Here is a 19,271-nt window from a genome sequence, read left to right as displayed (position 1 = left end):
ACATTCGGGTGGTAGACCAGCACAATGTTGAATCTACTTTGTAGTCTTTTTATTGATGTTTTTGTTCTTACTCATTGGCAACCTCCCTTCACCAGATGTGCTACAACAACCACTTGTGCAATTTCTCCTGTCACATGATGGATGCAGACCTAAAAGACAGTTAACCCGCTCCACTGAACAGCATGCCAGTCATGGCGCACCTTAACACAGAATCACAGAATCATTTTGGTTGGAAAAGTTACCTACGTTTGTGATGCTGCACTCTCAATCCCCAGAAAAAGAGGATAAAGATCTTAAATAGAAACCAATAACAAAAGAAAAATGCCAAACCATTTCACATGGTGAATCAACAGTGAGTCACAACACTCCTAGACTCTGACTAACAGACCAGAGAATGAAGCAACATTGCAAAGAAAAAAAAAATCCTCAATTTAGCATGGCAAATAAAAGATACGCTAAGAAATAATAATGGAAAACAGTGGCTTTTTTTGTTCAAAGATCAACTGCATTGGTGATTTCTTGAGTTTTTTGGGGTTAGGTTTTTTTTTTTAATTCCCCAGCAAAAAAACTCTCGTACTTCATAAAAGCAGATGGTAAATTTACTCATCATCAGATATTTCCAAAAAACGGTTGGAAAGTTCTCGCCTTAACCATGATTTCCTAATCAGTACTTGTTAGTAAGGGGCATCTACTATTAAGAGAGGTGCTTCCCTCCAACAGAGGATATATTCCTTCCCACCTCCAGTTTGTGGCAGAACTATTAGAGTATTTGTTCACTTTTAGCCACTCAAATTGAATTTCCACCTTCAAAATATTATCCTAAAGCAACACTATGCAAACCCAATCCATTCACTAGGGCCTGGAATTGGTAGGAAAGTTTTGCAAAGCCATTTTCAAGTATTTAAAAACAACCTTACCACCTCTTGCAGATGAGTATTTTTTTATTAGCTTCTTGTCATATTTTCTCCTTTTTAGTACCTTCTCTGTAGTTTGAACAAGCTGAGAAAGGCCTAAAGTTTTCCTCAAAATTAACTCTGAGAATGAAGTGTTTTGGTAGAAAAAGAAAATGAAAAAGCAGCTCTTCCGGTGCCGCATGGTTTAAAATCATAACAGAAAGTCCGTATTATGGTTTATGTGAGAAAGGTTCTAAATATCAGAGGATGAAGATTCTGCTCTTCTCAATTTTTGCCAGCCTACATGAAAGGAGTCCCACCTTCTTGTGATTTTCCTAAAGCCTTAAACCAAAACCAATCAAACTTCCTTTTCACATCCTAAAAAAAATTACATAAAACCAGAGAGGACAAGGGAAATTAGAAATTTAAGTAACCCACTTTAAGAAAATAGAAGAAGATGATTAGAGAGGCTGACAGAGAATTTTCTATTATTTCCACTTTGACCATTCCGAAGAGACTTTCCTTCCACCTTCTGATTGTAAGAAATTTTAGGAAGGACAGTTGTTGAAACTGAAACACTGAATGCTAGCCACTAAAAATCCTCAGTGAATATACTCAACTGTTGCATACTCAAAAAGCAAGCCTTATCTCCATAATTCATCGGTCCTACCCCCTACTCAAACAGCTTGTCCTAAGCATGCCATCTCCCTGCTGAGGAATCCACCGCCAAAGTTGACTGTTTGGTACGTGTTATTAAGTAGAATTTCCTGTGCACGTTATTACTCATCTCACCCTGACATGTGACAAAAATTGCAAGAGGAACTCTGCTTTACCAAGTGCATAAAATCTGTTGCAATGAAAAACTAATACACATCCTTCCTACACCTTGCATCCTTCCTACACCTAACCTAAGACAAGATGCAAAACAGAGTCAAAGGACCACTAACAGGATATGTGATTTTGACTCTTTTAATCATGGCAAGGTTCTTAGAATCCTAATATTGAAACAGTATTACTTGAGAACTTCATCTCTTACTGAATAAAACCATTTCTAGCCTTCATGACAGGTCAGAAAAACAAGGATCCAGAAATCTACTCCAAAACAAAACCCGAAATCTTCACACAAAAGAGCATCAATGCAAAGGACTCTACAATCTCTGAGTAAATTCATGCTGCTGTGAGGGCTTTCCTCACTGATCAGACACTGTAGAATCATCCTTGACCTCTTGCCTCTCCACCTCCCTCAGCCTGAACTAGGACATCAAGAAGACTGGAGGTGAGGGGGGCAGCAAAATGCTGCATTTGGTGGTAAGGCATACTCACCTGCAAACAACTTCTGCCTCTAAACTATCAAAATTTGACAGAAGTATCTGTCACCATCCACTGAGATGACTTCAGCTTCTTTCTTCCCCTTCTCAGCAATATGTAATTTCAAAGACCTTATCTACTAGCCTTAACAGTATATTAACAATATTATATGATTAATTAGTAGTCTATCAGAATGTGTCAGAGGAATAAAGCATGTGTGATAAGTGTGAGTACAGTTAGTTCACAAATGACAGCCAGGAGTAAGTCTGATTGCTATTGCATAGTCTGCTGGCATCTTTATTGCTTTTGTTTAAGCGAGGACAGATGCAAGCAACTTCCCTTCAATGTTAGAGGCTGGACAGAGTGTTTTCACTGTTATTCAGGGCAGGAGAAGTGTGTGCACATGCATATTATCATTACAACTAGGTTCTCTTAGGAAGAAAGAGACTACTTTTGTCCTTTGTAGGCCCTGCCTCCCTCTGCTGACATGAAATTCTTTTCTCTAAGACGTTATGGTGCTTCAGCCTCTCTCCTCCTTCAGAAACTCCTCTTTCTATTTCTAGTAGCTCTAGCTGTTGAGGGAGAGCAAGCTCTGACTACCTCTGTAGTGGTGATATAGTCTGACTAGCTGCCTCCTTGACTCACTTGTCCATCAACATGCATTTTCAAACAGCAGCTGGAAATACATAGAAAGTTAGCATAACTGTGTAATCAGCTTTTTCATAACGCCCAGTTTGGTAACTACCACCAGGTCAACATGACACTTCCTGGCCCTTTAGTAATAGGGTGAAGTTCATATATTTGAAACATCACTGCAACAACTACAGCTTTCCAAAAAGAGCTTGTGGGGACACTGATGCTGGGACATACACTGAGGTAGCTCAGATTTCAGTTACTTCTTAGTTTTGTGCAGACTTTTGTTCTATTGTTTCAACTTCATATAGAAGTCTCACAAAGTAAGTCATGTTTACAGCCGATTTAAATCATTGAAAAGAGCAATAGTTGTTGAAGTAAAGACCCAAATGTTGGGAATAAGTGGCCCATTTTGGAAGAGGAGCAGAGGTAAGAAGCCTCAGGAAACACTCTGCTATTAGCAACTGTACTAATATAAACCTCCTCTCCAAATTTTGTAACAATTGTTTTAATAAGTTTTCTGGCAAGAGGCTACAATAAATTATTCTTTGCTCCTGTGCCAATCACATTAACTCCTGCAACCAGCTTCGCTCAGACAATGGGGTCACTACAACTGTTCATAGTACTCATTTAATCTACATAAGTTTTAAGCGTACCTTGTAGTTTTAGACATTTTTCTAAGCTTCTGAGCAACTTAAATCTGCTTCAAATAAATGATCCAAAGATGACGACACATTTACACAAAGATGTCTTCATCCAATTAACTTAGAGTGAAAATTTATTTCTGCAGTAAAACAACAGCTTGTTTTCCCATCCTGTGTCACAATGTTTATTACATACTAAAGCCTAGAAGAACGATGTATAACTAGGAAACAGAGCCTAAGTATTCATCTGTCCTTATCGGTCATCCAAACAGGCCAAAAAAAAAATAAACTGTGGCCTATGTGAAATATAAACCTTTATTTGGGGGCAAGACAGTGAGGATGGAATGATGAGATCAGTATTTTCCATTCATCAAGCACAACATTTCCCAACGTTGTAGAATGAGTCTCTGAGGACAGACAAAAGCTTTCAAAGTATTTCAAAAGATCTTATAATCTAAGTCTGAATAATCACTTGATAATCTAAAGATTTCACCTCTTAAAATCCATTTTAGAGAACCGGCATCCAAAAGCAATAATAATTTTAAGACCTAGACATGTTTGCAGGTAAGCTGTTGGCAGAATCCTTGAGCTAAAAACAGACACACAACTGAACACCATCCAACCAGAGTGACAGTTACTCCCCATCAGCTCAACTGCCTTAACTGTGTGTGAACACTTGCCTGAAACCTTTCTTCTAATTTTGCCAGTGGAAAATTGCAACTCCAGATGTTGTACTCTCACCACCTCTCCTTCTTTGAGAGATAAAGGGTATCAGCAGACACCCAACAGAATTTTCAGGGAATACGCTCACATAAACAGTGAGCTTGCATTCCCAGTTCTATGCATCACATTTTCAAAAAGATCACCAGAAAGTGCCAATACAGCTTTTGCCTTCACACAAGCTCTAACACGTCAGCATAAAAATGCAGTTAGGGAAGCAATTTCCTCCCCTGCTACCAAACAGATGCATCCATGTGATTCCAGTGAACTCTTGCCTTTGTATAGAAACAAACCAAGCAGTTTAGGTGTCAAGGAATGAAGACAGCAATCTCCAAATGCTGCATATTTACTTAGACAAGAGTTACTTTGATAAAGATATATGTATTGACACAGTTTTACTCTTTTTTATATAACTATGCTGGAATGAATTATCTTAATGATAAAAGACATGGATTTACCTATTAAAGGACTGCTGAAGTGGCTGCAATTATATATTCACGGGGATTAAGAAAAGAGTGGACTAATACAGCATTGCACTTCTGCCAAGTTCATTTTCTTCCCAGTCAGAATGAGAAGAGGGCTTGAGGCGGTGCTTTCATTCCATCTCTGACCATTAGTAACACAGGGCAAGATGCTGAACCTGACTCAATGTCCATGTCTAAAAAGATCTTGTACAGAAACAGAGAAAAAGTGACAAGACAAAAGGCTGCAAAAGTTCTGACACATCAGAAGGACACAGGAACCACAAAACAGTTTCAAACAGAAGGGAACTTCCTGGCCACAAATGATAAAATTGGTATTCTTAAAGCAGTATTACTGGCATGATGTAGGAAGTCTGACTGCCAGGGGCAGATTTAAGCTCATTTTGCCCAATACACCATGTTTTAATATTTGCATCTTATAGCAAATCAGTGTTGTCTTGTACCTATGATACCTAGCTTGCTTATTTCACAGCACAATGTGATTTAATTTCTTCCTAAGAAAGCTTCTGGAACAATGCCTAGTTTGAGAAATAACATTTCACAAGGAATGTATATTGACTGTAAGTAATTCCTATAGATGCAGAGGCTAATTAACAAAAATCTAACTGATAACTTGGTTGGATTTAATCCATATACTGAACTGGCAACATGCACCAGAGAAAGAGGCAGAGGGTGCAAGGATATATTTGGGGAAGAAATCACACATGACAGGCACTTTCAAAGTGGTTCACAGATATTTTAAATGTTGCCCAGCCACTCTTAACCCTTGGTCTCATCTACTTTCCATCACCTCTACAGGCTTCTTTTCTGCTCTCTCTCTCATGCTGTGTCTTTCCTGCATACACAATACGAAAACACCTTGGTTATTTCAGTTTTCAGCTTAAAGATTAAAACGCCTGACATGCACATAGGCACACCATTCTTCTTAACAAAAGCTTCTGCAAATTTTGCATTTCACTGTTATTGAATGTCCTTGTGCATGAAATCCAGCAACAGAACATGAAAGGGAAGGAAGTTTTCTTAGTAACACCATTTTTATTGCCAAGTTCCATTTACAAAGAAAGGCCTATTGTTCATTCTTGTCCAGGTTTTCAATAGCCATGACACATGATTAATGCCAGCAAATACAGACTCAGCTATAGCAATCTGGATTTCAGAAACACACACCAATATTTTCTAATTTCACTCCCTTCCCAGACACTTATTTACATTTTTCTTTAAATTAACACAAGATATTGTCACATTTACTCTAAATGTCTAACATAACTTACATTAAATAATTAATACTTATTGCCTGTAGAAAGACATTTCAGAATTCAATTCACCCCATGTTTGGGCTTTTTTCCATGTAAATGTAAGTGCATGTTCAATACTTTTTCTTTTTTTTTTTTTTTTTTCCCCCCCCTAAATGAAGTACATTTCAGACACAACTTTATTGAAATGTATTTCATAGCAGGACACTCCTTCATGTTCATTAAATGCTTTATGTAGCATTTAAATCCCAGTACATTCATTCTTCTAGAAAAATACATTTCCCCCTCTTTGCACTTAAAACAATCAAACTTACAAAACAGCTCAAAATGAAGTAAAAAGTTTGCAACAAAAATATCAACACACCTATTCACAAGTGGAGATGCCTAAAGTTATCCCCTGAGGTTTAAAACACTTCCAGCAGGTCCCCTAGAGTTGTAACAATGTATTATTCAGTGCTATTGCTGGGCGAAACAAAGCTCCTAGAAATTCTAATAGTCTAGAAATTTGCACACTTGAATCTATGCTCAATCCTTTTCAAAATTATCTTTGTGTTCATTGTAAGTATTTCTGCCACAGTTAGTCCTTAAATACACCCAAACACAAAGCCTCAGACCCTGTCATCTCCTCATACATACTTAAGTTATCAGACTGCAATTACTATGACTTAAACTCACTTTAGTATGAGCACCCATAACCAAAAGTAATGGAGAACAAGATGAAAAAAAAAAAATCTCATGTATCTTACAATCTTAAAAGAATCCTGGGAACACTATATACTAGTCTGAACCTTATTTAACTAACTTTTGTCATCAACAAGTATTCTTAGTCATTACCTGCTTCTTAAGCCCTTTTTGGTTATCTTTTTAAATAAACGCACTCCACACATTTATTTATGCTAACAAGACAGTCATGACAATGACTCAAGTTTTTCCTTTTCATATTAAGAACCAATGAATTCAAGTTAGCAAAACAATAAAACAGATACCGCCATGGTGCACATTTATTAGACAATCAAAATTTAGCTTTACATTTATAATACATTAGCAAACATAAAATACGTATTTTATAACACCTTGACAAATAAATAAAATCTGAGCAATGTGCAAATCTAAAAATTTGGGGAGATCAAAATAGGGAAAATTCTGTAGAAATGTAATATAAAAATATGTTTCCATATGAAAGAACCTTCTATTTGAGACTCAGTTCAGAACTGCACCTCCCATGCATTAGTTGCTGCTCAAAAAAAATCCTGAGCAGAAGGAAAAAACCCCAAGCACCTCCTCCCCCTCACCCTCTAAAAACATCCCACCCTAGCAAGCCCTGCTTAGATCACCACCAGCTTTTCAGAAGCCAATAGGAGACAGTAAGAGTTATTATTAGGAGACAGTAAGAATTATTATATTTGTTTCTAATTCGTGCTGCAAATGTTGGGAAATGTCAGAGCAACAGAGCAGGTAAGCACAGGAGAACTACTCGAAAGCCTCCTAGATAACAGAAGAGCCCAGGTTAGTGATATCGTAAGGGTAGGCCACTGATGGTTAAACAGTGACATATCAAAAAACTTTCAAGAAGAATGACAGTAACAGTTAGAAAGAGAAATTTTCAATATATATTTAGATGCCTAACATTATGTTGCCTGAAAATAAGTTGAAGACTCATCAAGGAGACTCATTATCTTTGAGGCAAAATGCCTAGATCTCACTGATGCCCCCATCTGATGTCTCTTCGCAAATCTTTGATTCAATTACAGGACTAAACCACTTAGTTTCCTAGATGACAGCTGCCTGCGCAATGTTCTTTTAAAAGCAAGTCCCCATTTAGGTTTAGCTGGTTAGTGAAGACAACATCAGAATGTTCAGCATGGTGGGTTTTTTTGGAAGGGAACTCCATGCAGGTTAGTGAAACTATTCATTAGGCTATTCTGTAGTTATTCACCTATAATGTGTGCAGTGAAAAGAGTGACTGATTACTCTAGAGCACTGACAGCACCATGTGATTAAAGTGTTTACTTCTACGAAGTGGCTTCATACTTCTACATACAGTTTGACCTGCTTGTCTCATAGCTTACCTATGTCTTCAAGCATACAGTTTTAAGTTTAATTTACTACTAGTAAAATGACACTCAATTGCAGGGCACTTATTAAATTCCTAGATTGCTTGACGTAATCATCCCAGGCCACTTGAAGTAAGTGTGGAAATTACAGTCACGCATGTCTTACTGCTTAATTGGAAAAAAAAAATCACAGTAATTTCAATCCTAAAGATTGCTGATTTTGCTATAAACAAATGATTTTAACCATCAGTTTTAAAATTCCACACACAAGAATACTTCAAATCCACAAAGGAACACTACTTCCCCCTGTATTCTGTCCCTGTTGGGCAAAGGGTTCATATGAATCACTGCACATTGACTTATACTCAGAATACTGATCTAGATTTGAGTCTTAAATGCTGGATATGGAAGAAGAGTTTTTAGATGCCACATACCTGTCCTTAGCAACAATACTGCAAAAGAATAAATGAATTCTGGAAGATATTCCCAATTTTTCCTCACCAAGTGACTTCAAGGAAAATTCCAGCTGTGTTGTAAAGCAAAGAACGTCGAGGAGCTTCTTTAACAGGTGTAATTTTCTATCTCTTTTCTTTTTAAACTCAGCTTAATTTAAGGAAGAGAAGCCAGAATTTTAGTTTATCATGAATTAACAGTGGAGAATACAAATGTGCTCAGTCCTTATATTGTACATAATTCATGACTCCACACACAAAATACAGCTTTTAGTATTAATATATGGGACCACATTTCTAATGAATTTGGTTTAATCCACATAGCTTGTAAAATGAAGTGCAGGAAGCTTAACCTTTGGTTTCTTTCTATATCAAAGAATTACTGCAAAACAATTAATTTTTGCACCCAAGTTTTACACTGCAAGCATTACTTCTATGGTGAAGCAGACATTAGAACTGGGCACTAATGTTTCCTCCCTCCCTTTCTTTACCAAATTACCAAGTGTATGCTGCCATTACTCTATTGACAAATGAAAACCTCGCGTCTTGTTCACTGTTGTACACTGGATGACAGAAAAGCGATGGGGACCAGCAAGAGGCAGTGACACCTAACAGTGAAGGCAACACAAGTTATGTTAAACAAGTAATATCTTGGTAAAATTTGATAAAATGAGACACACAGACCATAAAATAGCAAAGTAACATTCAGTATGCCTTGGCTGCTTTGGCTACTCTTAAAAGGAATTGACTAATAGAACTGTTTTATGCTAACAGAATATGTCTGAAGATAGGCATAGCCTCTACAAACAAACACTGAGAATTTAGCATCTCTCCGAAATTTTGGCGTTTTGCTCTGAAACATTGCTATATTTATTTTAGAGTGATTCTACCTCCCTCTGCAATATTACACTGAAATAGTGAGCCTTTTGAATGATCAGTTGTTTAGCTGCTGCTCTCATTTGCAACTTGGTATTTGGATTTGGTTAAAAATAGTGATGTTACACTGACTCAAATCAACTTTTGTTTAGAAAAAAATTACATTTGTGGCTGATGTGCTAATGCTTTCTTGGTTGAGTTTCCTTTTTACAGTGAAAGGGGGATAAGTAAACAACCCTTGAGTTTTTCTGATAAGGGGGAGAGAGAAATACGATACTCTTCAAGGAATCGCAGATGAGTAACACCATACTTGCAGAGATAAGATTGCTGATGACAAATTATTGCAGCATCTCCAGAGCTTTTACATTCTGAAGTTTCCTAATGCAGCATGAAGCACAGTGAAACTGTATACACATATGCCTTAATATTAGAAGCAAACAAGTCAAAAATCAATTGCTTCTGTGGCATAACCATTCAGAGATTTAGGTTGGTCCGTACCAGTTGTAGCATTTATATAACACCGCAACACCGGTAGAACTGGTGCAGTCAGAGCGTTCCTAGTGTAATCCCATCTTTGCAGAGAGCTTTTGACAGAACTGCTAGAAGATATCCCACCTTACCACCCCTTGACCAGCAAGGCTCTGCCAGCAGCGGACTAGACAGTAGACCTAGTCTTCTATTTTCCCAATAATAGTATCTATCTTGAGTCATCTCCTGTGAAGCTCTCAGCAGACAACTGGTCATGAGATTTAAAAGTCACTCAAAGGCAATGAAAAGCACAAAGTCAGTTTTCTTCCTCTTTGTCCCATTTCTTGTGCAGTATGGCTCCAGCATAAAATTATGCACACCCATTAAAAAGACTCCTTGTGCATGGTCCTAATCTTGCTAGAACTGAATTTGAAATTAGATAAATAAAGATCAAGGTTTTCCTGTCTAAAATTAATTCTATTTAAGGGAACTCAGCCTGCACAGTGGCATTTTGTGTAATCTAGGTCAAGAGTTGAGGTTAACAACTAACATAAAATGCTTTCCAATTAAGTAAGGCATCATTTTTTATAACAATCTTCAGAATATTACTGGGACTACAGTGTTATGCTGCAACATACTAGAAGAAAACTAGACTGCAATCCGTTCAGCTAATAAAAATTTATGTGGTCTTTGTGCCCAAATTGCTACTGATGTTTAGGCTTGTTCAGGTACACATACATTAGCTGCAATAGTGACTGTGGCGTAAACTCACCTTAAGCATACGACCAAAAAAAAAGGTAGGTTCTTACTCCAGCAATGCCAAATTCTCATCCCATATCCATAGCAGTGCTAAGGATCCCTAACTCTGAGAATTCATTTAGAGTTTGGGCCACTCTGGAATGGTCAGAATATTGGTTAATTCAATTTGAGACAAAGTAGAAGTCACAGAAAACTAGAAATCAGCGAAACAGCATGCAAAAGCTAATAAGGGAAGAAAAAAAAAATCACCAGCATTCAATAGCAGACACCTTGTATACACGTTTTACAAAGATTGAGTTACTACAGGAAGGCAAAGATAGAAAAAGCGAGCAAAGTTATACTTGTGGATTAGTCAATCTCATATATAAATATAACATCTAAAAATCACTTCAAGTATTCCATCTGACAGCCAGGAAGAGGTACAGTAAGAGACTGGGAAGTAGGTAAAACCTTTTCAAATTCCCCTACTTGATGTGAAATCAATGTTAGTAGAGATAGAATGAGGACACAGATTGCACTGATGACTGCAATAACAATACCAAGTAAAGTAAACAGTAGTCTTCCATCTTTAAGAGCCAGAAAGCACTAAATGTTATGAGCAGACCAATAGTGACAATTTTACTATTAATTTAAATTAACATACATGGAAACTGATGAGAAATCTTAAATTCCATTCATGTTAAATTATGTAACAAATCAGCAAGGAACATTCCAAACTTTAACCAACACTTTTCTACTACTTTCTGTCTAGGATCAGGATCAGGATCTAGGAAGTAAAGTAAGGCAAGCATAAACTCAATCACTTTTATGTAGCAATGTTGTTTAACTGTGATACTATCCCAGATAGGGAAAAACTACACAATACCTTTTGAGTTTCAGACTTGCAAAGGAATTATCAGTTAGATGTGGTGACCTTCTTCCTACATGAAGATGAAAAATTTAAAAAACCTCTTTACAGTAAAACTGCTTCCATCTGCTTCTAGTTCTCCTTCAGTAGAAAGGATACCATCATTCCTCAGAGGTGCAGCAATTTGACTGTCAGAAGCAAACAAACAAGCTATAGCAATCTCTTAAAATATTTCACATTCCTCTGTAGCTGGTTAAGCAAAGACTAAAGTAGACTCAAAAATCCCTTATATTAATTTGGATAAGCATTTGTCATTAAATTTCAGGCTTTTATATTTTAAAAAATTGTTTGATATATATCTTGCCTTGAATCAAACCTTGAAATAAATATTACACATGGAAAACACAATGTTGAAGGCTGGAGTCCTACAAAGACAACACTGAAAGTGGCTAAGCCTGCTGGTATAATGCAGACCTCCACAAGCTGAATGAGATCAGGATTTTACAGAAAAACAAAACAAAACAAAACAAAAACCCAAACCAAACTGAGAAACATATGTCTCAAATGGAAATGTTATCTCTGTACTACAATATATAATTTTTTCTGGTCAATGGTATGCCTCCAGTATCAGAGAAGTAATAATACAATATCCTGAAGCCAGGTACCCAAAAATTTCCTCACTTTGCCGTTTAATACTGTAGACCTTTTACAACTAACTTAGTTCCTGCAGCTGGAACTCTATATCAGAAAGAAAGTAGGTACTCTGAAATACTTTCATGTTCTTGTATACCATAAATTGGTAGGAAACAAACAGTCCAGATTCAAAAGTTGTTTTTTCTTCTTCTCCAGTTTAAATACGCTGAGCATCTGATGTTTACTCTAAAAGCTGCCCACATTCTCTTTCATCAGTGGGCCTCTTCTTGTGAACCAGATGGCCTCTCAGGCTTCAAGAAGTATCTGCACTCCCAAACAAAAAACAACGAAGAATTTGGTTGCATTTGCTTCACTGTTTATCACAGTCTGCAGCTTGGCTTTAGTCAGAACATTCTTTCTCTACCTCTTTTACCTTGCAAACTTCAACTTCAGATTGCAGAGAGGTCTGAGGAATGCAGCTGAATGTTCGAATGCTGTGTGGATCAACTGGTGGCACCAGTGTAAGCGACTCTACACTTAGTGCATCTGTATTGTCATCTGTTATTAATGATATTGTGGGCTGCTGTGCAGGAATCAGGCTAGGAGACAGGTTTGCTGTTTCTATGTCGCTGTTTTTTACAGCATTCTTGCTAGACTTTGAGACAGCTGAAAGAGTTTCATCAGTTAACATCGTCTGACCAGAAATGATCGTCTGACCAGAAATGGTCATCTGAGGCTGCTCTGGAGCTGAAGCATCATCTAATAAAAGAAAACACCAGGAAACAATCAATATTCAATGTATTATGTACATTAAGCCTAACAGTATACTATTATTTATGAATATTTAAGAATAATTGGGTGGAAAATGCAGTTCTGTAAAGCACTATGCTTATACATTCACTTTTTAGTAATTAGAAATAAAATATTATGAAAGCATAACATAAAATGCCAGGAGGAATCTGTTCAAATTAAGAACCAGAAGATTTTACACATTTAGTATTAGAATATCCATCAATATCAGAAATATTCCTATAGAGAGGAAACTGAGGGGAAGAATAAGAAAGCCTCTCCAGTATTTAGTATAGACTAAAATGAATAGCCACCCCATACCAGGAAGCTCTTTAGAAATAAAAAGCAAAGAACCCATGTATAACTAGTTTTCCCAAGAGGTGGCTTGTTTCTTACAAAAATTTGGAAGTCATTCTCTCATTTGATTCTCCAGATTCACATTTAAGTGACACCTCAACCACAGAAAGCAGAACTATGGAAGAACAGGAAGGAGAATAATGTGCTTACTGTAACTGAAAGGTGCTGCAAAATAGGCCTGTTTTTATACAGGCTTGTGTTACATGATTTTTTTTGTTCTCTTAAGCATGGAGCATACAAAACAGATAAAACTGGGAATAAGCATTACATACCACAGAAAACCCATAGCTACAACACCTCCCACACAATGAAAAAAACCCCAACATTAACAGCTATTTGTACTGTCCTTTTCCCCCTCAATGAGTGCTCATTTGGCTCAGATGGATAGTGAATGGAGCGGATGACACAATGCAGCCTTATATGAGCAAGTATGCCCAGAAAAGTCAGGGTTTTTTTTTCTTTTCAGACTAGAGTAATAGATGCCATTACAGTAATAGGTATCCAGCTTCAAGACAGACCATTTTTAGAGCTCTTGTAAGAAACAGCATGTGTTCAAGTGTACAGGCATCTGCAGAAAAGTCTACAAGGCAATGTAGTGAATACAGAAGCTAAGAATTAGGTTCTGGTTTTAATAGACAGTGACCTTAAAAATATTTCCATTTCAATATGATTCCAATTAATCCTGTAGAAGAACAGAAAGCATGAACATAAGGCAAAAAAAAAAAAAAAAAAAAATCTGAGAATGAAATGGCTATCAGTAAGGCATCAGTGGGATAACAGTAAGATTATTGGGTTTTCTACCTTTCTGGTAAGATAACCCCAAACAATGGTGTGTTCTCACTTCAGAAAACCACTCAGTTTTACTTTTTTGCTGAATTGGTGGCTAAAGCTTCTCACTTCAATAAAAATAAAATTTATAGATTGTAAACAAATCTCCGTTTAAATAAAAGGGAAATTACTGGTTATTTTTGAAAGGTAAGGACAGATTCAAAGTAACCCTGCAGATTCTTCTTTTTAGCTGTCAAGAAGCTTTAGTGAGAATGTAGCGACTGATAACAGAGGAAGTGATGCAAGACTTGCATGGAAAATGAACTGTTAAAAACACTGAAATAAAGCTAATTTCTCTGAATTCCAAGATAAATACTAACACTTATGTATGCACAAAACAGTGAGTCTCTTTGCAGTTATTTTACTTTCTGAATTTATAATATCTTAAAAGACTATCAAACATTCTTTGCCAAGATTACTTTTTATCTTAATTATAATAGTATGAATATTCACCAAAACCCAGGATTCAGAAACCTGAGACATTCTGGTAAATAAAGTAGTATCAATCAATGGCATTCTGCTCAGGAATGTTATATACAGCACATTTCAGTTGCAGTTCTGCTGTTTCACTTCTGATTCTGCAGTTCAATTCTTAAATCTTTCCTCCCCCAACAAAATATTAATATGTTTTCTCAATACTTTCATTCGATGAAATCATGACAGACATACATATTCTTTTATTATGCTGTATTGTCCCCAAATCCTTCCATGTAGGATCTAAATTAATGCTAGCTAAAGCAACTCACTTCTCAATGCCACAAAGCAAAAGTATTTGAAAAAAGTCTCTGTTAAAAAAGGGTATTTGAAGTCAAGTCCAAATTTTCTATACAAAAGTCTGAAAAAACATTCAGAAGATAAAAATATCAAAAAATGTAAGCAGAACATACTCTGTCCAGTAGTTTAGCTGCAGTATTTATAGAGAATACAAAATTAAAGCTCTTGTCTCCTTCCCTCCTGCTTTTATTTACTATTGATAGAAGTAATTCTCTCTCCTCTGCTTTGAATATTTCATTAGTTACTGTCAGAGCTTTACTTTTGTTACTCTCTTACTGTATTTAAGGGTAGCAGTGACAGATTTCTGTAATCCAGCATGGCATTACTGCCAATATTGAAAAATGACTAGGTACTTGCAAACTGCCACTAGTCCCTGCAGGGGCAGAAAGCAAATACCAGTACACAAAAGGGCGGGGGAGGGAGAATTTTTAACATTGTCTAGAAAAGGTCAACAGCTCTCATTACTATTTTGCAATATATTATCCCTTCTGGACTAATATTTAACAAAAAAATCTTACTCTGGCTGTGAGAGCGGTACTTACATCTTTGTGACCAAGCTCTCAAATCCATAGGCTACTTGAGGTGTATACTTAGCTTGAAACTGCAACTATAGGCTTGTGCTGGATAAGTTTTTAAGCATGATCATCTCCTATATCTTTTGGGCACAAAGACAGAGGAAAACAATCCTAGACTACAGATGAAGGAAACAAAATAGACAATGGAACACAGAGATCCAGCATCCTGGAATGAAAATTTGGTATATAAGAGGCATCACAATGAAAAATCAGACCACCCTCTTGATGTAAAAAGTTTTCACATATTAAAATCTCCCAGTTAATTGAATACATGGCTTCAGGACAATAATTACTAATGAGAAAATCTTTGAGGCTCAAAATTTTAAAGCCTTTTGAAGTCGTACTCAATTCAGAGAAGGATCCAAGTAGATAAATATATATTTATTTATGATCCGAATTCTTCAAGTCTCTGAAACTGGAATAAACAATTGGCAAAAAGATGCAACCTAGCTGAAAAAAAAAGCTCAAGAAGGGATTATTATAAGAATGTCTGTCTCTAAAATCCAGATAGGTATCAAGCTCTTGAGTCAAGAGAGTTTCAAGGCACCCAGTATGTTTAGAGATTAAGTTCCCTAACCATTATCTGGAATTTCTGTCTATATTGCACAGAAAAATACTAACTGGCTTTCAAAAAGCCCCAATCTCCTAACACTTGGTTCCCGTTTGACTTTTGGATAGAAAGAGCAAAAATAATTGTCATTTTTTACCTGAATAAAATTACCAGTCACTAAGATATGCTCTACTCTTAAATATCAAAAAGTTATCATCTAATATGGGAAAACAGCATTTCTATTTATCTCTCCCCAACCCTTATGTATTTAAGCAAGAATATTCTGGCAAAAAATATAAGCCAGATCTGCAACAAAACCAGGGAAAGTGAAGCCAGTTTCTTAAAACAGTTGTGATGTTAACATTTAGGTCTAACAAACATTCCCCACATGCCCCCCAAATTTAAGTACCAAACAAGGTCTGAAAACATGGTGTCATTTTGCAAGTTTTGGGGTATTATTAGCGCTCTCTGGTTGCAGTGGCATCAGCAACCTTAGATGTTTTTCAGCACTTCTATAATGCTACCAAGATTATCATTACACCTAAAAAATCCAAACCAAATCACTCAACTTCCGTTACATTAACTTATGTTAAGGACGATTATTAGTAAAAGAAGATAGAAAAGAATAGGGAAAGGAAAGAATGATTATCATCTACAGAGAAGTGTCCCAAGCTGTACAGCAACATACTATGAAAGGATGACAAAAATATAAATAACAGGACAATAAGTGAAAAGATGCAAAGCAAATCTAAAGATGAAAAAGAGTGTTTATATAATATTAAAAGAGTAAAATATCTTCATGCCATGACAGTAAAAAAAAGAAATTAATTAGATACAAGTTAAAACAGGTTTTGTAAATAAGAAAGTAGTCTGTAGCATGTTTCCATCTTTTTTGCATCTGCTTCCCCTCCTCACCTCTTCAGGCAATTAAACAGTCCATAAAGCCACCTGCCTGGCTGTTTGAGTTTGATGATCATAGAAATATTAAGCTTGTGACATCACAGTCCAAGGACAGTCTTATGCTGAATGCTTGTCCATTTTACTTGAGTTATAAATTAATTTCTTGCTGCTAGCCAAGTACCTGCATTACTGTCCGTTCAGGAGCCTGTGCTTACTAAATTTCACTACAGCCATGGCTGCCCCTGTGCAAATGAAGACATAGCTGCTTTGAAGCTGGAGGCTTGATAGCAGAATTTCAATCTTTGGCAAGAGAGTCACAAAAAATGGGAGAAACTGCAAATAAGGCTTTCAGAAACAGTTAATTATTGCTTTACAATTCTCCCCAAAAAAACAGTAGAGACAAGTATTTATGATGCTTTCTTCAGTTTCATACCTCACTGTCACTGCTGTCAGCATGGAAACCAAATATGTTCTATCAACTGTTATGGGCTTTTGAAAGCTTATGGAAAAACCTGCCTGAATTGATATTGCGCGAGTTTCTGTTGCAGTTGGTGCTTGAAGACCTAAACCCAGTGTCCACCGTGACTGTCAGCCTCCGACAGACTAAACACCCGCCGACGTCCTTTCCTGCCAGACCTTACTAGAGGAAAACACAGCGATATATCATATGAAGGCTTTAACAATGAAACAAGGAAGGGAAACTGGAATGAAGACAAAGGATAAATGTTAGAGTAGCAACAAGAATAAGTGACAAGGACACATCCGTAACTGCTGGTATCTTGAATACAATTTGACACCACATCAAGAGCCTTGCAAGTTTGGGAAATACTTCTGAAGCTGGAAGTACTCATTCTTTAGAAATAAGCAAGTTTAACTGGATTTAATTTTTTGCTCACCTATCTGGAAATGTTCATAATACAGTTTGGGCTATGTCTGGCAATACCTACAGCACTTACACTGAGGAGGGACTGGCAGACATTTATTTGCATTACAATCTACCCACACACTTTAGAAATCTTGAGAGAAGCTATTTATCACAAATTCTGGTGACACAGAATTGTTCTGATTTCCACTGGCCATAAATTATAAGAGGTGCACGACTGTGTAGGTGCCAATACTTCAGACCACTCAGCCCTACTATTCTATGGCATGAGACTGAATTTGGTTTATAATAAAGCCAAAAAGAGTGTTTTAAAAGATAGCAGCAGTTCAGATGATGATGCTTGGTGCAGAGTATAGAAAGTTTCTAGAAAAGAAACTTTCTAGAAACAAAAGTACTTCCTCACCTAGTTAGAAAATTACTAGCATCACTGAACAGAAGAGATCAAACCACATTTACATTACTGTTTATAGAGGGAAGAGACAGGGAACATTTCAGTAAGATGGCAGGCACTGCTGTTACAGGCTCTCCATGCTTGATTAATCATACTCTCCTTGGAATATATAAATTTTATTTTACAGATTGGAATCCAATATATTCTCTGCAACAAGGGACAGCTCTTTGTACTTATTTTAGACCTTTTACCATAATATCTGCCAGAAGTGTGAAATACAGCATAGATGGCATAGATGATCAATGCCATCTGAAGTTCTCAATATCCATTGCTCTAATGTAAACATTTTCTGAAGTACAGAAGCCAATTGCATTTTAAAGCTTAAGACAACTTAAAAAGTGATAAAATACAGCGTAGATGACATTACATACACATAATTCTGGAAGACTGTTAACTTAATGTAAGAGAGCTTCTTTATCTTAGTCCTTAGCATATATAAAAATAAGCACTTTAAAGTGCATGGTTCCAGCGAGTATAACCAAGAAGAGACTGTATTCTATGCTCAGAAGCTTGATGATTAAAATCTGCCTAGCAAGAGAACATTTTTATCTTATGCACAGCAACACTTCAAACGGACATGTTAACTTAAAAAAATATCATGTAAATACAAAGAAAAAAACTAACCTGACAGCAGCATTTGCAGAACCTGATACTGCTTTTTCTGTCTTGTTAGGGATTCTGCTTTCTTTAAGGGATGACTTCTGTTTTTTCAATTCTAAGGATCAGGGATCTTGTAAAGGGTTAAGCTTAATTCCCAAATACTGCAAACGGGGCAGCTGCTAGACTTTAAAATATCTGTGCCATGAAGTATTGTGACAATTATTAGGTAGGATAGCTGATAAACTCAGGAATCATAAGAGTTTATTTTACTCATGACAAAGCAGTTAATGCAACTATTGTTCACTTACAATGACTGAAACATGTACAGCAGTCGTATGATTTTATGTAAGGTCAATTAACCTCCCTCCTCACATTAAGATACTGTGTGATTGTTTGATGCAGGTAGGAGTGATAGCAGATAGGAGTGGAAAGTATTTTTACAAAATACCAAATTAAAATTAATTATTTTTCCTGCGATACATTTTTGAAAGCTCTTTTACTAACTGTTAATATATACTCTATCTTGTAACATTGTTTTCTCT

General features: G+C 36.5%; 1 protein-coding gene across 3 annotated transcripts in view; it reads right to left on the bottom strand.

The window, feature by feature from the left end:
• Positions 1-5,712: 5,712 nt before the first annotated feature.
• CLEC16A (C-type lectin domain containing 16A) overlaps positions 5,713-19,271 on the bottom strand; it is a 76,267-nt gene continuing 62,708 nt past the window's right edge. Inside the window, exons 23-24 of one of the 3 annotated variants that reach the window (XM_068422811.1) lie at positions 17,312-17,431; positions 5,713-12,781 (exon numbers count right to left, since the gene is read on the bottom strand). In XM_068422811.1, the coding sequence (XP_068278912.1) occupies positions 12,423-12,781; positions 17,312-17,431 (479 nt within the window). In that variant the 3' untranslated portion in view covers positions 5,713-12,422. Of the gene's footprint in view, positions 12,782-17,311; positions 17,436-19,271 lie in introns of those variants that run through there. The other 2 variants (XM_068422809.1, XM_068422810.1) reach the window with 2 other exon arrangements.

The sequence above is a fragment of the Nyctibius grandis genome, chromosome Z, assembly GCF_013368605.1.
Source record: "Nyctibius grandis isolate bNycGra1 chromosome Z, bNycGra1.pri, whole genome shotgun sequence".
Taxonomy (NCBI): Eukaryota; Metazoa; Chordata; class Aves; order Nyctibiiformes; family Nyctibiidae; genus Nyctibius; species Nyctibius grandis.
The sequence above is the reverse complement of the archived record's forward strand: the minus strand, read 5'-3'. Positions and strand labels throughout refer to the sequence as shown.